This window comes from Coregonus clupeaformis, unplaced genomic scaffold (genome assembly GCF_020615455.1).
Source record: "Coregonus clupeaformis isolate EN_2021a unplaced genomic scaffold, ASM2061545v1 scaf0610, whole genome shotgun sequence".
NCBI classification, from domain to species: Eukaryota; Metazoa; Chordata; class Actinopteri; order Salmoniformes; family Salmonidae; genus Coregonus; species Coregonus clupeaformis.
Window position 1 is genome coordinate 246829 of NW_025534065.1, and position 25357 is coordinate 272185.

At 42.9% G+C, this 25357-nt stretch overlaps 1 protein-coding gene across 1 annotated transcript; it reads right to left on the reverse strand.

Annotated features, from left to right (window-relative positions):
- Nucleotides 1-452: 452 nt before the first annotated feature.
- foxk2b (forkhead box K2b) lies at nt 453-24343 on the reverse strand. Its single transcript, XM_045216104.1, has 9 exons — nt 23847-24343; nt 17929-18117; nt 14006-14156; nt 9228-9374; nt 7305-7498; nt 4871-5067; nt 4453-4752; nt 2964-3161; nt 453-2352 (listed from the first exon to the last, which is right to left on the reverse strand). Exons 1-9 carry the CDS (start codon nt 24137-24139, stop codon nt 2135-2137), a joined length of 1887 nt encoding a protein of 628 aa, XP_045072039.1. The 5' UTR covers nt 24140-24343; the 3' UTR covers nt 453-2134.
- Nucleotides 24344-25357: the final 1014 nt, after the last annotated feature.

A 25357-nucleotide genomic window follows, 5' to 3' on the forward strand; every position in this document is an offset into this window, starting at 1 on the left:
ATCAACACAATAAAGGGGTTTAAAAGAAAGAATGTCTAATTTTGCAGATCTTGAATTTCCCTACGGAAGCTGTCAAAATGCAATAAAATAACTTTTCAATCACAAGTCAATGTTTTGTGTGCTAAATCCTCAGCAAAAGAGGCTATGGCGTGTCATTCTGTAGTTGTGCTGTGTGAGAGAGAACACCAGAACGGCTAAAAGGAACGGGTGGCCGTGGACTGTTAATCACCTGCTAGGTGTTGATGAACGGCAGTGATTCAACATGTAGAATTGATGGACGATATTCTGGTCAGAGGCAACAGAATGGCCACGCGCTGCTTCTAAGTACACTTGGCCGTCAGCTGCTCTGGTGTGTTTGTCTCTGAAACATCTGCAAATGAAAAGCGTACTGGGAGCAGAACATCTGTTCACTGTTGTGGTGAAACCTTTGGACAAGTAAAATAGAGACCGTGAAAGGTTTTAAATTAATTTATATAAAATAAAAAAAAAGCATTTATCCACTGAAGCAGAACAAATATCCATCACTTGTATTTTCTTTAGTTTGGAACATATACAATCTGAAGACAGACTCGTCAGGTTGCCGGAACAGAATAAAATAATCAAGCAAAGGGTCTGTCCACACCACAAAGTCACCACAGCCAAGGATAACGAGGGAGAAAGAAAACAAAAAAGGAGGGAAAAAAACGAACATTTTACCAAGTGCAGATCTGGTCTGGTTTTAAGCAGCTCTTTTCTTCTGTTAAATTTACAGTTAAAGCTAGAATCCTTAGTTGCTACATCCATTTTTTGACTTTTAAATGAATGATATATACCCATCGATTCTTGAATAATAACTTATAAATGTCTCATGAGCTTAGTTCAACTCTCGTACCCCATCAGAATCCAGAATATAAACTTGTTCTACGCCAATGTTTGTAAACAATGTAAATGTAAAGCACAGTATAGCTTCAAAACATGGTTAAAACCATAATTTTGATATCATGGATGGTGAGTCCTTGCATCCATAGCTCAGTCTGAATTTGAGAGTGGTTCCATTTATCCAGGCCCATCCCTCAGCTTCTTACCAAAAACAGAGGCAGGGTGGCCCACTTTGTTAATGTTTCAACTAAGGAATCAAGCGTTAACGGCTCAGGTACTTTTCTCTAGTCTGTTACATGCAAGCTCAACGAGGAGGCATCTGATAAACTACACATGGAATGAATATGTTTATATCTTACTGGTTATCTGTGCAAGTGTAACAAAGCAAATTGATTTGGATATGATTTGACAGGAAAAAAACACTCCATTGATAGAATTGTAAAAAGAAACTACACTTAGTTTCACTGAACAGAAAAGAAGTTCACATACAAACAAACAGCGAGATTTTTGAAGTTCAGGTGGATTGATTGAAATGTCATTGACCCCACTGCTGTATGCTTTCTTTATTGAAATGATTGTTATGACTTTTGTACCTATATAAATGAAAATGCATACAAAACAGATCCAACGGTCCACATATGAACAACCAAATACTGCTCATCTACTTACAGCAGCAATAAGGGTAGGTCAGTATATGAAAGGCTAGCTGCCAAAGGTCCAGGAATTGGCTCAGAGTGTTTTGATCCCTTTTGCTGAATGCACTCGTTGACATGTCATGTTTGCATCAAATGCTGCTAGTTGGTCACTTCGTCCAGTCGTCCCATGGGTCCGTTGAGTGGTGCCCTTGGCCGTGGCCCCCAATCTGCACTGAGGTAGTTGAGACAGAGGTGCCGCGCGACCACCGGGCTAACATGGGCCTCATTCAGACCGCTTGCTGCAGGTGGTCAAAGTTCAGCTCATCATGTTGAAGGTTAATTGTTGTTAAGGCTTCCTGTGGTCTTGGGAGTAGTCATCATCCTCCTCCTCCTCAGTGGCGATGTCTCACAGGGGTACCTTTAAATTAGAGTTCTTCCTTGTCCTAGTTGTCCTTTTTTCAATCTCAACTCATTTTCTTTTAGTCTTTTCTTTTTAAAGGGGTGGTCATATTTTCCAATCCTCTACAATGGTTAAACCCAACTGAAAATCTTCTCCTTTTGGCACCTTGGGAGTCAATGGAAGAACGGGGAAATAAAAGGAAGGAAAGGAAAAAACTAGATGGTGGTGTTGTTGGAGAAGACTAGTTGTGGTGGCTGCCTTGGTCACCGGCTGCCAACGAGTCACTGTCTGCTGCGAGGGTTGCGGTGGTGGTGGCGCTGTCCCCTTCCTCTGTTTTGATGCGCTTAGCGTTGGGCTGATCGCTGGCCGCCTGGGCTCCGTTCTGTCGTTTGGTCGGGAGAGAAGCAGAAGCTGAAGCGTGAGTGGCCAGCAAGTGGAGAGGACTCGCAACAGCTGTGGCTGAACATATGGAGGAAGATGAGGGAAAAAAATAAAAATATTTCAGTGCCGGAATTGATGGAATACTCTGCTAAGTAAGCTAACGGCTTAGAACATATGCAAATAAATTAAAAAAACGTACTTTTCCAAACATTGTAGGAAACTCCAGCCAGACATTGTTGATTAATGAAGGAAGATTAACAGAGGGATTCATATGGACCCTTAGAGATACACAAACACACTGCAGAGAGCAGCACTGACAAGTATGCTGCATGAATTCTAGCAAATTAAACAAACAGGGACTACTCAGAGCAGTGGCAGACTAGAGATCGGGGTCAGAGCAGTGGCAGACTAGAGATGGGGTCAGAGCAGTGGCAGACTAGAGATGGGGTCAGAGCAGTGGCAGACTAGAGACGGGGTCAGAGCAGTGGCAGACTAGAGATGGGGTCAGTGCAGTGGCAGACTAGAGATGGGGTCAGTGCAGTGGCAAACTAGAGACGGGGTCAGAGCAGTGGCAGACTAGAGATGGGGTCAGAGCAGTGGTAGACTAGAGACGGGGTCAGAACAGTGGTAGACTAGAGATGGGGATAAAGTGCTTTGACATGATCCATTTTAATGAGTCACTGTCTCACCTGCAGCGGCCTGCATGGGCATCAGGTGGGTGCCGTTCTGTGTGATGGTCTTTATGGGGAGCTGGTGAAGGCCCAGGGGCGGCTGCTGCTGCACTAAGGTTACCGTCTGTAAGGGCGTGGCCGACTGGGTATTCTGGATGATGCGACTGCCACCGCCTATAGAGGCATGGGTGATGGTTGGAACCGATTCTACTTTTACTAGAGACAAACATAGGAAAAAGGAAGGGTAATGTCAATGACCTCTAATAATACAACTAACACCAAACAGGCACTACAATAACTGATCAACATGACATACATTTCACATTTACTAAGAAAACGTATATATACACAGTGCTGTGAAAAAGTATTTGCCCCCTTTCAAATTTTCTCTACTTTTGCATATTTGTGATACTGAATGTTATCAGATCTTCAACCAAGCATGAACTACTCGTTTCAAGTCCTGCCACAACATCTCAATTGGGATTAGGTCTGGACTTTGACTAGGCCATTCCAAAACTTCCATCACACCACCACCACTATGCTTGACCTTTGGTATGACGTTCTTACTGTGGAATGCAGAGTTTGGTTTTCGGCAGACATTACTGAAACCATGTCGTCCAAAAGTCTGTCCATAGAACGTTCTTCCAAGAGTCTTGATGATCATCCAGGTGCTTTTTGGCAAACTTGAGTCAACTTTTTGGACGAGATGGGTCCCATTATGTCTGGCGAAAACCAAACTCTGCATTCCACAGTAAGACCATCATACCAAAGGTCAAGCATGGTGGTGGTGGTGTGATGGTTTGGGGATGCTTTGCTGCCTCAGGACCTGGACGACTTGCCTTAATAGAAGGAACCATGAATTCTGCTCTGTATCAGAGAATTCTACAGGAGAATGTCAGACCATCCGTCTGTGAGCTGAAGCTGAAGCGCAGCTGGGTCATGCAGCAAGACAGTGATCCAAAACACACAATCAAGTCTACATGAAAATTGCTAAAAAGCAACAAATTGGAAGTTTTGGAATGGCCTAGTCAAAGTCCAGACCTAATCCCAATTGAGATGTTGTGGCAGGACTTGAAACGAGCAGTTCATGCTTGAAAACAGCGATGTGAGAGACTGATCAACAACTACAGGAAGCATTTGGTTGGAGTCATTGCAGCTAAAGGTGGCACAACCAGTTATTGAGTGTAAGGGGGCAATTACTTTTTCACACAGGGGAATTGGGTGTTGCATAACTTTGTTTATGAAATAAATATGTAATTGTTGTGTTATTTGTTCACTTATGTTCCCTTTATCTAATATTAGGTTTTGGTTGAAGATCTGATAACATTCAGTATCACAAATATGCAAAAGTAGAGAAAATTAGAAAGGGGGCAAATACTTTTTCACAGCACTGTAGGTGCATTGCTCAAGGGTAAAACCTATGTACACCTGGCTAAAACCACTACTACCTTGAGTCAACACAATCTGTCCATCTACACACTACATCATCCTTCTTCCCTGCCCTCACCTTTGGCCTCTGAGTAGTCTCCGTTCTCCTGGGGCTCAGTCTTGAGGGTGACCATGGTGGACTGGGTGACCATGGCGGAGGTGGCCACTGTGTAGGTGTTGGCGGCACTGAGCCCGGCCACGCTGGTGACAGACATGGCAGGGATCTGGTGGACGACGTGCACCGTCTGCATGACGGGCTGCTGGTTCTGGTTGGTGCTGGTAGTCACAGGTGTGGCAACGGCGTAGGTCACCGGCTTTATCGTCTGAGGTAACTGACGCTGAACCGTGATGAGCACCGGCTGGCTGTTGAGAGGGGAGCCTGGACAAACAATAGCTTTCTTTAATGGAGGATCCACACGTGACGACTGCACATTTGTACATAGGATTGGAGAAGACTCAAACAATGTGGTTATTGGACAAAAATGGGCGTCTCTCACCTGGTGCACTCTGTGCAAAGCGGGCCTCCTGGATGACAGCTAGTTTGGGCTGGACTGCTGTGGCAGGGGGCGGGGCCGGAGCAGGCTCTGGTTCCATGGGGACAGGGGAACCCTCTCGGGATAGGCTGTCAGGGGTCTGCACCCCACTCGAGTGGGCCGAGAGGACTCCAGAGTGATTAGGGGAGACTGGGGCACTCCTGTGAGAGGGAAAAGCAGATTGGTTTTAAAAATGCTCAGAGCCCTGGATTTACATATGCATTGAAATTGATCACATTTCACGCCAGAGCACCGTGGTCGCTCAACCATGGTTACTCAACCTATTCACATTTTCCCAATGGGAATATACTGTATGAACATGTATGCACTCACTAACTGTAAGTCGCTCTGGACAAGAGCGTCTGCTAAATGACTAAAATGTCAAAATGTAAATATTGTAGTGACCATATATGGCCACAAGGCGGTGGCACAAACATGCCAATCTAACAGTAAAGCAGGGGTCTCCAACCTTTTCTATCATGAGAGCTACTTTAAATTATGAAACATATCACAATTTTCCCGAATTCAGTTCTCTATTTTATTTTTCCTGGTTTGGGATTTTTTTAACAGAATGCACATTTCCATGGAGGCAGCTAACTAAATACACTAATGAGCGCAAATGAATATAAACTAATTGCAAAGACAGGCAATCCAGCTCATAAGTTATCCATATATAGGTAGGAGCTACCGAATGTCATTTTTGGCGAGTTTGGACATTTACAAGCAAATGTGAACGAGAGACATTGTGCAAATGAACAAAGTTTTGATGCGTGCTTGTCTGAAGGAAGAACAGCACTGGCTCTGGAGCAGCATGTGTACATGCTGTGTCTGTGTGGAGTCTGGAGTCGCTAGGGCAACGGGCCTGGGTAGGAGAAGACGGGGAGAGACCGGAGAGGAGAAAAGGAAATCAAGATAGCGGCATCTGTACAAATAACTCATCCAAAGGGTTTTGACTTCTCAAACACGGCAGAAAGCTAACACAATAGGATGCCCCGTCACCTTATTAATTCAGCCACTTACTTAGATAACTAGCAAGTTAAACTTAGGGGTCGCTTTACGCGGGAAAAAAAGATAGAACACAATAATTATCTTGCTGCGTTTTGTAAACACAGATGTAAAATGCTTCTTATTGTAATTTCTGCTCGGCATCAGATTTTGTGCTTCAGTTGCACTCCACTCGGATGAGAATTCACAAACAGGCTTTCTATCAGCAGACAGCACTCTGACTGATGTGGAGCTACTTTTCTCCGGTACTTTTTAGTGTAGCCTACTTTTCTCCAGTAAAATGCAAGATTAACTTTAAGTATAACATTAGGAAATGTAGCTGACTACATTCTTTCTATGATAAACATAAAAAATATGATGGCCATGCATAGTTTTTGCAAAAAGAGACCTTGCTTTTCCATTGTAAGCTCATTTGCTTGCCAAATAGCGTTGCACTTCTGTTGTCATATGATGAAAATGAAGCTATTTTCTGCAGAATGTGTTGCACTAATGTATTTTCTGTGAAGGAAAACTATAGTTGCACGTCCCTGATCACTCTATTGAAGCAAAAAAACACGACTTTCAATATAAAACACAACACCTGTCAATACACAGCTGGACTCAACTGCTCACGGCTCTCCCGTTGTGCTATTTACAAACAAACATGACTGGCTCAAGTGTTTTTCTGTTTCTGAGCGCCGACGAGGATGGCGGCCTCGCGACTAGCTCTTAGGAAACTTTGCGGTATTTTGTTTTTTATGTATTATTTTTTACATTATTACAAGCATTTCGCTACACCCGCAATAACATCTGCTAAACACGTGTATGTGACAAATAAATGTTTGATTTGTTCTGGGAACTACGGTAAGCTTCATAATGTTAAATAATGTGACAGGTGAAATTAAGAACGCGATTTGCTTTATCTCCTAAAATATTGCACAAGCTGACTGCAGGTGTTTACTTAAAAAGTAACGACAAATATAAAAATGTATTGAAAAACTTCAAATAGTTTAAACGATATTGACGGTATTGAAAAACCATCCTGTAGCTATTTCCAAATATCCCGGTATACAGTATGCCGCCCAAGCCTACTGTATACCCAGAAGACAGTTATCATTATCTCTAACTGGCTACACAAAGTGAATGGAAGAGAACCACGTGCACCACACAGAAATACAGGGGCAATATTGCTGGTACATATTGTGTTAGATTTGGCCAATTGTGGTTAACTAGGAATGGGATAATGTCAATGTGGATTTGATTGGATAGGAGCTTGAGGTGTCTTTGGTGAGCTACTCATAGATTGGCTGTGAGCTACTGGTAGCTTGGGATCGACCCGATGGAGACCCCTGCAGTAAAGCATGCAGCGAGCTCATCGTGTGACTGAAACCTGAGAGAGTAAGTAGGTCCATACCTGGAGGAGAGGGGTCCGAGGGGGGTCCTGAAGCAGGGCACACCCCGCGGCCTTCGTTTCCTGAAGGCCTGCTCCATGAGCTTGCCCTCTGAGGACGGGTCTATCCTCCAGAACGAGCCCTTTCCCGGTTCCTCCTGCGATCTGGCCACTTTAATAAAGTAGCGGTTCAGAGACAGATTGTGACGGATCGAGTTCTACAACAGAATACGCCGTCGTGTTAGTATGAACACACTGCAGCCAAGGCTGTTATTCACATCACAGTTCATCAATGGCACATGCTCAAAAACAACATGGAAACAGCTGGGAGAAGTCATGTACCGCCCTTCAGTTTGAAGCCAAAGTGAATGTGTACTTGAACAAGGTTGCGTATTAGTCAAAGCACATCTTAATATACAGTGCCTTCAGAAAGTATACCCCTTTACTTATTCCACATTGTTGTGTTACAGCCTGAATTCAAAATCAATTAAATATATTATCTCACCCATCTACACACAATAATGACGAAATCAAAATCTGATTTTAGAAATGTTTGCTAATTGATTGAAAATTAAACTGAAACTAATTTAGATAAGTATTCACACCCCCCGAGTCAATACTTTGTAGAAGCACCTTTGGCAGCGATTACAGCTGTGAGTCTTTCTGGGTAAGTCTAAGAGATTTGCACACCTGGATTGTGCAAAATTTAGATTTAGATCTGGGACACCAGGTGTGTGCAGTTAATTATCAGGTAGAACTGAAAACCAGCAGGCTCTGGACCTCGAAGCATAAGAGTTGAGTACCCCTGCTTTAGGATTTTGCCTGTGTTTAGCTCCATTACGTTTCTTTTTTATCCTGAAAAACTCCCCAGTCCTTAACGATTACAAGCATAGCCATAACATGATGCAGCCACCACTATTCTTGAAAATATGGAGAATGGTACTTAGTAATGTGTTGTATTGGATTTGCCCCAAACATAACACTGTATTCATGACAAAAAGTTCATTGCTTTGCCAAGTAGTGCCTTGTTGCAAACAGGATGCATGTTTTGGTATATTTATATTCTGTACAGACTCTTCTTTTCACTCTGTCAATGAAGTTAGTATGGTGGGTAACTACAATGATGTTGAGCCATCCTCAATTCTCCAATCACAGCCATTAAACTATGTACCTGTTTTAAAGTCACCCACTGGCCTTATGGTGAAATCCCTGAGCGGACGCCTGTATCTTTGTAATGACTGGGTGTATTGATACACCATCCAAAGTGTAATAACTTCACCATGCTCAAAGGGATATTCAATGTCTGTTTTTCTTCATCTACCAATAGGTGCTCTTCTTGGCGAGGCATTGGAAACCCTCCCTGGTCTTTGTGGTTGAATCTGTGTTTGAAATTCACTGCTCGACTGAGGGACCTTACAGATAATTGTATATGTGGGGTACAGAGATGAGGCAGTCATGCAAAAATAATGTTAAACACTATTATTGCACACAGAGTGAGTCCATTCAACTATGTGACTTGTTAAGCACATTTTTACTCCTGAACTTATTTAGGCTTGCCATAACAAAGGGGTTGAATACTTATTGACTCAAGACATTTCAGCTTTTCATTTTTAATGAATTTGTAAAAAAATTCTACAAACATAATTCCACTTTGACATTATGGGGTATTGTGTGTAGGCCAGTGACACACAAAAAATAATCACAATTTAATCAATTTTAAATTTGCGCTGTAACACAACTGTGGAAAGAATCAAGGGTGTGTGAATACTTTCTGAAGGCTCTGTAAATGCTCCCTTGGCTATGACAACTATGCTCTGTGGTTTTTGAGATATTTCAAATATAACAATGTGGTTGAATCCTAATGCTATTCAAGACAGTTTTGGATCTTTTTCCTAACATACAAAGAATTTCAGTGAAAATGGTGCATTGAAAGACGCCATTTCTCACCTGCCAGCCTTTGTCTGCAGTCCTATAGTAGGGGTAGTTTTTGGTGATGTGAGTGTATATTCCGTTTAGTGTGAGCTGCTTGTCCTGTGCCATCGTAATGGCTTGGACTATCAGTTGTGCATATGAGTATGGAGGTTTGGAATCATCCTAAAGGGAAGAAGAAGAGGAAGGAAGAAACGGCATGTAATTTACTAGGTAGCACAGTTCCATTTTGTGAGCAATGGCGCTGGAGGGAATAGCAGCCGTTTTACGAGCTCCTGGCCAATTATGCTATTTTGTGTACGTTCTTGCGTTGATCTTAACTTTTTTTGTACATAATGTTTACCCCCTCATTTCCTATGACCAAAAAGAGCTTCTGGAAACCAGAACAGCTATCACCAACCTCGATTTTGATGAGGACTTCTACTTCAATGAGTCGGAGGCAAAGGCCATATTGACTATCCCAGACCAGGCCCAAATCCCCAACACTTGGAGAAGAAGGAGGCGGCGCGATTGGCGAACGTGCAATCACTGGAGAATAAACTGGACAAGCTCCGTTTGAGACTATCCCATCAACGTGATCTGAAGAACTGTAATATCCTATGTTTCTCTGAGTCGTGGCTGTACAAGGAAAATATAAATCTAGCAGTTTTTTCTGGACAGAATGTCAGCGTTAGGGAAGCTCAGGGGAGGGGGTGTGTGTCTCTTCGAGGTTCTACTCGCCTGAGTTAGAATACCTTATGATAAGCTGTAGACCGTACTATTTACCAAGAGAGTTTTCATGATATTTTTTAGTAGATGTTCATTTACCACCATAAACCGATGCTGGCAATAAGACTGCACTCAGCGAGCTGTATTGGGCCATAAGCGAACAAGAAAATGCTCACCCAGAGGTGGTCCTCCTAGTGGCCGTGATTTTAACGCAGGAAAACTGAAATCTGTTTTACCTAATTTCTACCAGTATGTCACCTGTGCAACTAGAGGCAAAAAAAAACTATAGATCACCTTTACTCCACACACAGAGATGCATACAAATCTCTCCCATCCATTTAGCAAATCTGACCATAACTCTATCCTCTTGATTCCTGCTTACAAGCAAAAACTAAAACAGAAAGTACCAGTGACGCACGCACTCAATACAGAAGTGGTCCAATGAAGCGGATGCCAAGCTACAGGACTGTTTTTCTAGCACAGACTGGAATATGTTCCGTGATTCATCCGATGGCACAGTCACTGGCTTCATTAATAAGTGCATTGATGATGATGTCCCCACAGTGACCGTACGTATATATCCCAACCAGAAGCCATGGATTACAGGCAACATCCGCACTGAGCTAAAGGCTAGAGCTGCTGCTTTCAGGGAGCGGGACACTAACCGGAACGCTTATAAGAAATCTCACTACACCCTCCGACAAACCATCAAACAGGCAAAGCATCAATACAGGACTAAGATCGAATCCTACTACACCGGCTCTGACGCACGTCGGATGTGGCAGGGCTTGCAAACTATCACAGATTACAAAGGGAAACCCAGCCACGAGCTGCCCACTGATATGAGCCTACCAGACGAACTAAATGCCTTCTATGCTCGCTTTGAGGCAAGAAACACTGAACAATGCGTGAGAGCACCAGCTGTTCCGAACGACTGTGTGATCACACTCTCCATAGCCGATGTGAGTAAGACCTTTAAACAGGTAAACATTCACAAGGCAGCAGGGCCAGGCGGATTACCAGGACGCGTCCTCAGAGCATGTGTTGACCAGCAGGAAAGGGTCTTTACTGACCCAGTCTGTTATACCTACATGTTTCAAGCAGACCACCATAGTCCCTGTAGCCATGAAATGCTTTGAAAGGCTGGTCATGGCTAAAAACACCATCATCCCAGACACTCTAGACCCACTCCAATTCGCATACCACCCCAACAGATCCACATCCTCTATTGCACACCTACATGAGAATGTGTTCATTGACTACAGCTCAGCGTTCAACACCATAGTGCCCTCAAAGCTCATCACTAAGCTAAGGTCCCTGGAACTGAACACCTCCCTCTGCAACTGGATCTGGACTTCCCGATGGCCTGCCCCCAGGTGGTGAAGGTAGGCAACAACACATCCGTCATGCTGACCCTCAACACTGGGGCCCCTCAGGAGTGCGTGCTTAGTCCCCTCCTGTACTAGTCCCCTCACCCACGACTGCGTGGTTGCGCACAACTCCAACACCATCAATAAGTTTGCCGACAAAATAACGGTGGTAGGCCTGATCACCGACGACAACAAGACAGCCTATAGGGAGGAGGTCAGAGACCTGGCAGTGTGGTGCCAGGACAACAACAACCTCTCCCTCAACGTCTGTAAGACAAATGAGCTGATTGTGGACTACAGGAAACGGAGGGCCGAGCACGCCCCCATTCACGTCGACAGGGCTGTAGTGGAGCGGGTCGAGAGGTTCAAGTTCCTCTGTGTCCACATCACTAAGGATCTATCATAGTCCAAACACACCAACAGTCGAGAAGAGGGTACGACAACGCCTCTTCCCCCTAGGAAGCTGAAAAGATTTGGCATGGGCCCTCAGATCCTCCAAACGTTCTACAGCTGCTCCATCGAGAGCATCTTGACTCGCTTGGTATGGCAATGCTTGGCATCCGACCGCAAGGCGCTTCAGAGGGTAGTGCGTACGGCCCAGTACATCACTGGGGCCGAGCTCCCTGCCATCCAGGGCCTCTATACCAGGCGGAGTCAGAGGAAGGCCCAAAACATTGTTCAAGACACCAGCCACCCAAGCTAGACTGTTCTCTCTGCTACCGCATGGCAAGCGGTACCAATGCACCAAGTCTGAAATCAACAGGACCCCGAACCCTTCTACCCCCAAGCCATAAGACATCTAAACAAGACTGCTAAATAGCTAATCAAATGGCTACCCGGACTACCTGCATTGACCCTTTTTTTACACATACGCTGCTGCTAACATTTAACATTTTAGTAATTTAGTAGACGCTCTTATCCAAAGCGACTTACAGTTAGTGAGTGCATACATTTTCATACTGGCCCCCCGTGGGAAACGAACCCACAACCTGGCGTTGCAAGCGCCATGCTCTACCAACTGATCTACACAGGGCTACTGTCCATCCTGTTGCCTAGTCACTTTTACCCCTAACTATATGTACAGTACATAGCTACCTCAATAACCTCGTACCCCTGCACGTAGACTCAGTACGGGTACTCCCTATATATAGCCATGTTATTTTTACTCTTTTCTATTTGTTATTCACTGTGTATTTATTCATTGTGACAATATTTCAATTTTGTATATACATTTTTTATCTAATCTTTAACTCTGCAATGTTGGAAAATAATCTGTAAGTAAGCATTTCAGTTAGTCTACACTTGTTGTCTATGAAGCATGTGACAAATTAAATTTGATAACAACAAATCATGGGTTTGTTTTGTCACATGCATCAGTTCAAATGACAAAACAGACAGACAGACACTACCTTTCCTCTCCAATTAATTTAAGTGTGCACTTATTTAAAGGGAAATCTTCAGTTGCTACCTCCATTTAAATAAATGATATGTACCCATTGATTCTTGAAGAATATAACTTCCTAAATGCCTCATGAGCTCAGTTCAACTGTCGTATCCCATCCGAACCCAAAATAAGCTTGTTTTACTCCAATGTTTGTAAACAAAGTAGTGCTGAGCGATTAACTGAAATTTCAGATATGTTTTTGTTTTTTAAAACAACTAATTGACCAATAGAGATAAATCAGATCTAGCCCAAACTGTTATGATAGTAGACAGTTGTAGTTTCCAACAGGCCAATATTCTACATAGTTTAGCGCAGAAAACGTGGTAATTAACCAACATGACCATATTCCATTTTGCGCCTACTTGTCCGGTCTGTGTGGGGCGCACTGAGAGGGAGAGAAGAGACAGAAGATGCGCGATCGAGAGGGATAGAGAGCAGTAGCTTCGGGAGGCATCTCTACCTGAAAATACATGATCTAAGTGATTGATAGTTGGTATTCAGCAGTCATAAAAGTATGCCTTATTTACTTTGAAGAACTACTAAAAACAGTGATTTTGTCAGACAGCAGCTCTATAGAGATGAGATGATGACTTGGAATGAAATAATAAAGTAATCTAATAAAACAAAATGTAATATACACAACTTAAATATTTTAAAGTAAATTGTAATGTAAATAAATTATGGTTAATAAGTGATAAGCAGTAATGGGCAGTCACTACCATCCTGGGACTTTTGTTATTTGTTTTATTATGTGTTTTAACAGCATTCAATCCACATAATGTATAGCGCATTTAATGACAAAAAATAAATAATCGAAACCGAAAAATGTGATTTTTTAAAATTTTATAATCGAACCAAAACCGAACCAACCCCAAAAAGCACTAATCGCTCAGCACTAAAACAAAGTAAATGTAAACAAACACTCTAAACCCTCATAACATTTGGATATCATGGTTGGTCAATTCTTGCATCCATAGCTGTCTATGAATTTGAGAGTGGTTACATTTCTCCAGCCCCATCCCTCAGCTTTTTACCATAAACATTGGTGGGGATAACACAGTGGTTGTCCCACTGGCTATCATAAGTTGAATGCACCAATTTGTAAGGTCGCTCTGGATAAGAGCGTCTGCTAAATGATGTAAATGTAAATGTTAGGGTTTCAACTGCTGATTGCCACTAAATTGAAAAGGCCAGTTTCGCAGAAACAGATGAATTTAAGCCTAGTCTTAGACTAAAAGCATGTTCAACGCAGATTCTCTGTATGTGGTGCTCACCTTGGGGCTGTCCCCTCCTGAGGCCTCCTTGTCGTTCTCTGACTGGGAGTTGTCGTTTATGAGCTGTAGCTCTGCAGAGCTGACGATGCGACCCATCCTGTAGCCGGACAAGCCCGCTCCCCTGGGACTGGAGGGGCACGAGTTGGCAGCACTATTGGGAAGAAGAGGGCCAGACCGTTAGTCAGTCACCAAGTCTCTGTCAGCATGATGACCACCACAGTACATATCAAATGATCTGACCAAGAGTAATGCAATAGGCATTACATTAGACTAGCTCTACATGGCTGTCAGGGCATGGAAAACGGTGGGGAAATGACATAGGAATGGGTGAGTGGAAATAAAAATCAAACAGTACAAAATTGAAATCTTATTCTTGCCAAATGCAACACTTTTAGGCTATAAACAAAACTGCCTAATTGATCCACTGATGACCTCAGTTCCTTTTGAGAAATCAAGCCATGGTTTACAATTATCCAAGCTATTCTGAGGAAGAGGGGGCCCCAGTAAAATAAATATCTTGGCTCAGCTTATCTGTACCCTTTACTGCAGTAGCAGTAAATGCAAATAGCCTCACATTATCTAACCCATATTGAAAGGAGAGCAAAATCGTTTTATGAGGCATTAAGTTGAGAGTTAAAACAGCAGAAAACGCTTAATGATTTGTCATTAGCTGAAGCCAACATGAATAATCTGGAGATAAACACTGATGGGCTAGCATCAAATGAAAACATCAATATTATTTTTCCATTCTTCAATGTTCCATCATCGGTGCAATGTGCCGTAGCTGATTGGAAGATGTGCTAGTAGGAATTAATGGATGGATTAGCACTACTACAACTTTCATTTCACATACTATAGAGGCAGTTCATATTTGAACACAGCAGAAGCTATTAGGGATGTGACAAATGGGGGGAAAAGTTCTTAATGTTTAAACAGTAATTACCATCGGTTTTCCATTAAAACAATAGGAAAAATATATAAAATTCCACGTGAATTCACAATTCAGCTGCAAGCAACGGTTTGGGTCTCACAGTGCGTCCCTTTCAGACGGTTAAGCATTGCACCTGTACTACCATTACCGTACCTCAATTCCACCTCGCAAAATGTGCATTTCCTTCTCATTTAACTTCTCAAAGCATTGCCATACAGAACTTCACTGCTGTCGCCATTTTCCCAACTGTTAACGACGATGATGCTGTGGTGGAGAGTTGATGCCAAAATAATTAACTCAGACTTGCGCGTCAACTCCCCTATTTCTGGAGTGTTAAGATTCGATTCCGCTAGGAATTTTGGAATGGAGGAGACTGATTACAGTGCTCTACGCCAACTTTTTTTATTTATTGAATTTTTTACAAGAAGCACGTGTGTGCCTAAAGTTGAAAGATGTAGGCGCACACAAATACATTTGAGATATTAATGCTAGAATGCTTTAAAATGTTCTAGGCGCACTGGTGCTCCCTAAATAAAAATGTCCAGGTCGCACAGAAAAATATTTAAGCGCATATACGAGTAAATAGTCGCACTGTAGAGCCCTGGATTAGTTACCGTACTTCCGAGAACACAAACACTCGCATATTTCATAGCGAGCTAGCGAGGGACGGAGAGAGGGGGAGGGGCACAGTATAGGCAGGTCGGCCACCAGGCCTATCAGCAATCAAAAGCTGTATCTCGCAACGGAATGCTTCATCACGCAATTTCTTGGCTTGCAATGTCTCGCAACTTCAGTAACGCAGGGCCTATCATCAATGAATAGGCCAGGATATTAAGATGAGTGGGAGGCTCACACAATATCTGCACGGGTTCGTGTCACAGTGTTCACAGCGTGGTTGCCAGAGCACCAAAAACAGCGGAGAAGTTGAGCCTTAAAACACTATGTGGTTTACTTTCTGCATCCAAGTCATATCGCCGAGTCTACCTTTACAGCCTATCGTCTAGTTAGGCTAGAACACAGAAAATAATGTTGTGTGATAACTGCACTGTGAATGTAAAAAAAATTATAACGTTAAGGATCCCAATTACGTTGAAACATTCACACCACTAGAAGCCAGTGTTCAATTTGGTCAACAATAACTATAACGAAAAATACTAATCAACAACCTATTTTTCCTGTCTAAGACTATTATGATAACGAGATGCACTGGAAAAAAACATACTATTACAATTTACTTTTCATTTTAGTCAACGAAAATGTGACGAGAGGAGAATTCCACGTGAGACTAATGGACATTTAATTTGATTTTTAGCTCCTTTTCAACTGTTTTGTCCAATCCCAAGCACGCATGCGTGCAGAATATTTCATGAAATCCTCTCATTACATATTTGAGCTGCACGGTCTGATTGAGCTGATCTGCCAGGCTCTCCCACACAGTTCCCAGGTGGTCACTTCAGTCACTATTCAATCTTTTAAACTGATGCGAAGCCAGGACACTGGGCATAGGCGGTATCCAGATTTTCATGTCGTCATACCGTCCTTCTCTCATTCCAGGATTTACAGTATTACTGGCATAGCACACAAGACGGCGCTACAAAACAAGAAAAGCCAATTTGGCCTCATTACCAGAATGCTAACAAATTTAGCGCAAACTAATTGCGAAATCACAGACGCTGTTAGCTAAATGCCATCGGGTAAAAACAAACTAATTACAAAGACAGGCAAATACAGCTCACAAAGTTACACAAGCATAGCTAGCAGCTACCGAATATCATTTTTTGGTGAGTGTTGACATTTACAAGCGAAAGTGAACGAGAGAAATTGTGCAAATGAACAAAGTTGTAATGCATGCTTTTCTGAAGGAAGAGCAGCATGTGTACATGGACCAGATGGGAGAGAAATGGAGGAGAGAAAAAACACTAGTAGGAAGCAAAGGGGGAAAAATGGCAGCGTTCAGAACTCATCTAGAGCTCTTTGACTTCTAGCAGAAAGCCATTATAAGATATCTGATGGCAAACATTTTGAAGTGAATTGCATACAAGTGAATTGCGCACAACAGAGACTCACCGATAAAGAATGCTATGGACTCACCAGCTCGCTTTCTCCAATTGTGCTATTTACAAACTACGTGACTAGCTCAACTCTTCTGGGGAACTATGGTAAGCTTCATAATGTAAATAATGTGACAGGTGAAATGAAGAACGCAATCTGCTATATCTCCTAACGTATCGCACAAGTTGACTGCAGGTATTAACTTAAAAAGTAGCTACAAATATTAAAATGTACTGAAACTTCAAAGAAATAGGTTTGACGGTATTGAAAAATCATCCCGTAGCTTCTTCCAAATACCCCATTATATGATATATACGGTATACCACCCAAGCCTACAGGACACTTGACTTGTAACTAACCTTCCTATGGGAAAAAAGTAATGCTATTTGTTGAATATTAGGAGTACAGTAATACTCCTGGCATTGTTGGAAAGCTGAAATTCTGCCCCTTATCAAGGAAGGTGCACATGATGGAAGTCTGAGGTAGCCTAAATATTCATTATTTAATCAAATAAATGCACTGACTATGTGACTAAAATGGCTGTGACTAAAACTAGACAAACTGCCAAGAGTTTTAGTTGACTAATAACTAAAACTAACAAAGGATGAAACGACAAAAAATATGACAGACAAAGGTATTAAGACTAAAATAGCTGTCAAAATTAACACTGCTAGAAGCTATGTTTTTTCAGTCAACACGCACATAGCAGCCAAGTAAAGACTGCCAATGGCTACACACAGACTAGGCTTAACACGTACACACAATAAAGCTGTGTTGGACAGATGGTGTAGGTTAGGAGGTGACCTAAGCAACAAGCTGAGCCTGGTTCACAACATCCCCTAGAGTTCAGTAAACTAACCATAAGCCGCCAGGCCAGTATGATCATAGGTTATCTCAAGGTTAGCTGAGGCCCAGGCCTACTGTTCCTCTGTTACTGTACCTGATGGTGCCGGTGGGCGAGGGCAGGGGGCTCATGAGGTGGGCGATGTTGTCTGGAATGTTTATGGTGAGCGGGGAGATCTGGACTGGTTTTACTGGAGACTCGGGCGCCTCGCGCTTCTCCCTCTTCCCATTGGACAGGGCTGTGAATGTGATCTTGATGTTTGTGCTGGGAAACCTGAAAGTGCACCTGCAGAGAAAATAAACAAAAAAGTTTAAAATTCACCTACCACTCAATGTAATGCAACCTTCCAGTCCATGTAGCCTCTATGAGCATCCACACACTAAACGTTCATGTCTTTTGTCTGTAATGTCTTTACATGTGGACTCCTGCTTGTCAAATATCTCATTCCAAAATCATGGCCATTAATATGGACACTGGTCGGGCACTGATGTTGGCCAATTAGGCCTGGCTCGCAGTCGGCGTTCCAATTCATACCAAAGGTGTTCAAATGGGGTTGTGGTCAGGGCTCTGTGCGGGCCAGTCAAGTTCTTCCACACCGAATCTCGACAAACTATTTCTGTATGGACCTCGCTTTGTGCACAGGGGCATTGTTATGCTGAAACAGGAAAGGGCCTTCCCCAAAATGTTGCCACAAAGTTGGAAGCACAGAATCGTCTAGAAAGTCATTGTATGCTGTAGCATTAAGATTTCCCTTCACTGGAGCTAAGAGGCCTAGCCCAAACCATGAAAAACCAGTCCCAGACCACCAAACTTTACAGTTGGCAATATGCATTGGGGCAGGTAGTGTTCTCCTGGCATCCGCCAAACCCAGATTCTTCCGTCGGACTGCCAGATGGTGAAGTGTGATTCATCACTCCAGAGAACGCAGTTTCCACTACTCCAGATTCCAATAACGGCGAGCTTTACACCACTCCAGCCGATGCTTGGCATTGCGCATGGTGATCTGAGGCTTGTGTGCAGCTGCTCGGCCATGGAAACCCATTTCATGAAGCTCCCGACAAACAGTTATTGCGCTGACGTTGCTTTCCAGAGGCAGTTTGGAACTCGGTAGTGAGTGTTGCAACCGAAAGACAGACGATTTTTACGCGCTCCGCGTTTCAGCACTCGGCAGTCTCGTTCTCTGAGCTTGTGTGGCCTACCACTTCGCAGCCGAGCCGTTGTTGCTCCGAGACTTTTCCACTTCACAATAACAGCACTTACAGTTGACCGGGGCAGCTCTAGCAGGGCTGAAATTTGACGAGCAGACTTGTTGTAAAGGTGGCATCCTATGACGGTGCCACATTGAAAGTCACTGAGCTCTTCAGTAAGGCCATTCTACTGCCAATGTGTCTACGGAGATTGCATGGCTGTGTGCTCGATTTTATACACCTGTCAGCAACGGGTTTGGCTGAAATAGTCGAATCCACTAATTTGAAGGGGTGTCCACATACATTTGTATATATAGTGCATGTCGGACCCAGTAATAGTAGCGGTCGCCATTGGCGTCGGCTAACGGGGATCCTAATCAATCAGATCAAGTCCTAACATACCTGCTTTAAACTATTTGTGAGAGTGGAGCAAAGGTACCTCTAGGGGGAACAGGGAGACTCTCGGGGCTCAGGCTAAATATAGGCTCTCACACACACACACACACACACACAGAGAGAACACACACTCTCACTGTGGGGTAAACAACAAGCAGTGTGCATGCCTAGAATGGGGATGTCCATATATGCTGAGGTTCAATCAGGCTCCATCATCACACTCCAGAGAGAGACTGAGGCCCAGATTGTTATGCCAGCCCTGCTTCCCTTTGGTCCGGATGCCAGGCGCTGCTGCACTTGTTGCCAAGCCCTGACAGAGCTGGCAAAGAGCACATGCAGAGAGAACAGTGTCCCTGACACCCAAGTCTCAAATCAGAGGTGTGGACTCGAGTCATGTGACTTGGACTCGAGTCAGACTCGAGTCATGAATTTGATGACTTCAGACTCGACTCGACAAAATGTACAAAGACTTGCAACTCGACTTGGACTTTAACATCAATGACTCGTGACTTGACTTGGACTTGCGCCTTATGACTCGAGAAGACTTGCTACGAGGACTTGTAATGACTTGCAAAGGCTTGCTAAGAGGACTTGAAATGACTCGAAACTAAAATGTAGGACTTTGGACTCGACTTGAGACTTGATGGCTTTGACTTTTGACTCGACTTGGGACTTGCCTCATCTTTGACTCGACTTGACTCGGGACTCGAGGGCAAAGACTTGAGACTTACTTGTGACTTGCATAACAATGACTTTGTCCCACCTCTGTCTCAAATTAGTATTGCTACTCAGAGGGTGAAAAACGGCTGGGAGCCAGCCTGGTGAAGGCAGACACTTAAATGATGCATATGCACTCCAAACCCTTTCAGGGCCAATGTAATACCCCTGTCAACAAAGAGCATTGGAAACCCATTATTTGAAATAGGGGGATGTTGATGACCTCATTATGCAGACCACACATAGCTACTAGCTAGTGTCTAGGGGGAAAACATGTTTTTCCAAAACTAGATACCAAGCATGGTAGAGGCATGTCACAATATTCAATAGGCCTAATGATGCCTTTGGGTCATTCCAACTCAAAAAGCACAAGAAAGAGGATTGACACCCACCATCTCAGATTGTTCTGAAATCGTTTCTGTTGTTAGAAACAGATAAGAATAGCCTTCCTGCAACATTATTTTGTTTAAATATACATTTGATCTCTAAGAAATTAAGCTAATTGATTGCACCCAAATTGGCCATTTTAATTTATAGGATTCATTAAATATTTATTAAATATAGTTCTCCATGTTTGACCTAAGAGAGTATTCATGAATTTGGTGAGTTCAAGAAATTAGTCAAAGTTGGGTTTGCCTAACAACCTGATATTACCAGATTCTGACCACTGATTGTGCTGTTCCTGCTATTGGGGGAAATCACCTAATAGCAGGAACAGCACCATCAACATTGTGCTCAGCAGCACAGTCGCATGGCAACCACCAGGGCGTCTTTGATACAGGAATGCTGAGCTCTGAGATGTCACATTCCTCGCAGAGTGCTGCGTGTGACTACAAAGGCAACACACATTGCTTTTACAACCTTGGGTTTGGTGTGTGTGTGTGTTGGGGGCTCACTGATCCTCAGTCAGTCAGGCACAGATGCATACAAACAGCAAACAGAATTCCTTTTGGCACCCAACCCTCACACCCTACTACCTGGGGTACAGAGAATTCCATTAGACCACAAAACCCACCCCCACTACCAGACAATTCATGTTATTATATAGTCTACCATCTGCTTAAATTACATCATACTTAAAATGTTTTCAACAACAAAAGAAGACTGGTTAAGCGGATAAGCTTGCATGGAAAGCCCAAGTCATTTTGCAAAGAGCGGAGTTTTCCCACAGCCTCACTGCATTTTAACATTGGCATGGAGCCTAGCCAATTTCCCTATTTTCTCAATGAGACCAAACATTTTGTAAAAGCAAATGCACAGTTGCTATGTTATGCCAGGAGGTAGAACACAATTGAGCTTAAAATGATACAAAAGTAACCAAGCTCAGGGCAGCAGAGACAAGAAGACTTCTCTATTCTTTTCACTTTTTTGACCAAGATCATTATCCCGGCAGATTATCCTCAAAACACACAAAATCCCTATAAGACAAAACAATGAGCATCAAACTAATACATCTGCTTTCCACAGATTTAGTTAGGATGTAAACAGTCAAGAAGGCCAGGGAGTAATTATGTAGGCGTGGGAGAGCAACAACATGGAGGGCTGGGCAGCAGTGACTGCTTCATTCTGGCAACTTCCGTCATTCAGTTGGAATCCAGGGGACATAAAGAAGCCCAGGCCAGAGCTCTCCAAGCCAAGACTGTCTGTCCACTTCCCTGATCATGCTTTGCCTCAGGTTGGGTGGGCTACTATAGTCATCATACCCATAATGCACAATTCCAAAATAAGGATATCACAACAAGGTTTTTCTTGAAGCAGTAGATGTGAGCGTATAAAACACACCCCTGATTAAAAGCTCTTTAGTTACGTCAACCTGATCGATAAGGGAATTTGAGCCCACTGTGCTTCTTAGTTAGGAATCAACATCTCTTCAGTCTAAAGTGCTGTGATACTGTGTATGAATGGGTAAGAAGACTGGATGGTCAGTTGAAGGGGCAATCAACATCCATTTTTGGACTATAAATTAATTATATGTACCCATTGATTCTTGAAGAATATAACTTATGTCTCATGTCTACCCCATCACAACCTAAAATATAAACATGTTTTACTCCAATGTTTGTCAAAGTAAATGCAAACAAACACTATATAGGGTGCGTTGGTAAATTCACTCTGGCTATCTACCCTGATTTCAGAGGACTCTCGTCTGAGTGTACCAGAGTGCAGAATAACTGATGAATTTATGAACAGTGTTAGATGTCAGTAATCGACAGCAAAAAATAGTAATTAAATTGTTGCCAGCAGCACAGTTACAGTCACCAACGCTCTAGATAATATGAATAGCCTAACCAGCTCTGCGATAAAAATGGTCAGAGTGAGGTGTGCTCTCATTTGTGTCTGGAAGTAGCTAGCAAGCCAGCCAACTTTAGCCAGTTAGCTTGGGTGCTTGACTGATGTTGTGAGGTCAGAACGCTTGGATCAACCCTACTCCTCCGCCAGAGCGTCCAGTGTGCGCTGACAACGCTCTGAATTTATGAACGCCCAGAGCGCACTCTGGCACTCCAGAGTGAATATACGAACACACCCATTGCCTCAAAACATGGTTAAAACTATAATTTTGGATGGTCAGTCCTTGCATCCATAGCTCTATATATGCATTTGAGAGTGGTTACATTTCTCCAGCCCCATCCCTTAGCTTTTGACTGAAACAGGGTTGGGGAGGTCGCTTTGTTACTGTTTTGCTGACTGCTGCTTTAAGAATGCAGCTTTGTGTTTGTATGTCACGGAGGCAACTGACCAATGAATGAGCCCCAGCAGCCTACAAATTTTTATTGTGAATTATAATGCATCAAACATCAACATTCAAAAGTGGATTATGGCGCAATAGTGACTTTTCCTAATTAAATACAGGGTTGTCTTCAGTTGTAATGGTTGAGTTGGACAACAAATGTTGGATTGGAGTGAATTTTGGAAGTTACTTGCAAGTTTCTTTAGAATAAAATGGGGCAAATCTGACAAAACAAACTATGTAAACCGGGAATTTGGCATAGAAATAAAATCTCATTCTAGAGAATAGAGTAATGTGACACTGAAGGCAAGAGGAAAATAATGTTGGATTTTGAGAAGACTATTTCCAATGTATAGTAACGTTAGCTTTGGCATTTGTGACCTGCCTTGATCATTTTGTGAATGGAGCAAACTGAACCAAAACAAAAACTTATATGTTCCGAGTTGTGCAAAGCTGACCCATATCGTATCAGAAATGTTCAATTGAGTGATGGCCTAGTGATGCACATCACACGTTTTAAAGATACAGGCCTACAAGTAACGTAGCCATCCACAAACCTAAATATAAACAAATCATCGATCATATCCATCTGATTATCAAAACACATGCACAGAACTAAATGACATTGTTTACCTGTATGACCATGTACACAGTTAGCCAACTAGCTAACTTAGCTAGTTACAATAATAACCCACTATGTGATAGCAAATCAACTGAAAGCTGGTCGAATCTCGCTACATTTGTCTGTCTTAATTCAGAAGATATTTTATAACAACGGAGGGCAGTTCATAACGTGTAGCTACTAGTATCTGACAAAAACTGTCAAGTTGACGTTAACTAGCTAGCTAAGATTAGCCTACATTGCATTGGCAAACACCACCCCTTAGTGTTGCTGCAACAGCACGTGCTTTGTGGTAATTCAAAACAAAAACAATATGATAGCTATCTAGTTAGTTATTATAAACACAGAAACATGTTGAACTTACATTCGTGGTAGTTGCAGAGGAGGGGCACCCCGTCTGAGGAACACTCCGTCCACGAACACCCCATTTTTGCCGAGGCATCGCAAGTAGAAGTCTCCACCACCAGTGCTATCATCACTAACAGTGAATATTTCAAGATGTCTTCGAGAAATGAAACTGGAATGACCCATGCTCACATCCACGGAGCCCTGAGACGAGTTCCTCCCGATAGTCACCGAGCGCTTTTTCATCAAGTATTCGAATTCACGGCCCTCAAGCCGGGCAACCGGCCCAGACGACCCGCTTAACACCGCCATTTTACAGGATAAAGGGTATATTTGACCCAAAAAAACAATTTTTTTAAACACCGGTATGGAACGCCTGTGTATGTATTTTAAATGCCGTCGCAAATTGTAGAATCTAAAAAAGGGGCATCAAATTTAACACAAAAATTTAGGGGAACGTGCCAGACCAGGGACAGCGGCTCCAACCCTGCACGGCGACACAGAGAGAAAGGGTAGGAAAAGGATCCAACCAAACAACGCAGCATGTGGATATGCTATGATTGACAATCCAATAACCCAATAAAAAATGAACATGCACTTGACGCTACACGGAGAAGACCAATCAGACACAAGAAACAGCTGATCATTGACTCAAGGTTGGTTGAACTGTAGTGTACGCGCATTGTGTTGTCACTAGTTACCACAGCCACAAAGTCAAAATGGGCTATATCTTAAATGCATGACAATCAAAAAAGTGCTTTTTGGTCTTAATTTAAGGTTAGGCATACGGTTAACCGTGTGGCTAAGGTTAGGGTTAGGTATAAAATCACATTTAAAAAAGAGAAATTGTATAAATGGGCGGGGTTTATGACTTTGTGGCTGTGGTATGTAGTGACGACTGGCACTGATATTTTTACATTAACCTTCAAACATTGCCATTGCCAAGATCATAACGATTTCATGCTTTATGAGTGTTATTTTTGCTACAATAGAATTGAGCAATGTGTGGATTATTCGTGAAACTGCATTCATGTTGATGATGACGTTGTGATTGTGCACTGCATGTTTCCATATTCAAAGCAACATGTCCCATAAAACCGAGAGTATGAACAAGCTTTGCAATTTTGGATGAACAAATTGCCAATCGGAAGAATGGCTGGTATAGGTTGAGAATAAAGACTGAGACAATTTCCACAATAGTCATCATCCGACGCCTATACATTATGATCCACCACCGGACTACTACGGACTCCATGCCTGGTATTGGATAGGACACCGTTTGAAGCAGCTTGCCGGTTTGTGTTATGGTACCCAGAATGCCCCGAGACTCCTCTCGTAAATGATGGAGGTCATAGTAGTCTGAGAGCTTTTAAATCATTTTAGAAACATTCGTTACGAAAATACAATATATATTTTCGACCCCACCACCTGGTGCGGAGACTGGACCGAATGGTCGTTTATTTTACTGCAATAACCAACGTCTTTTGGGACTCGCTGTGGCCTTGCAGCATGCAAACATGTGCTTTTCAC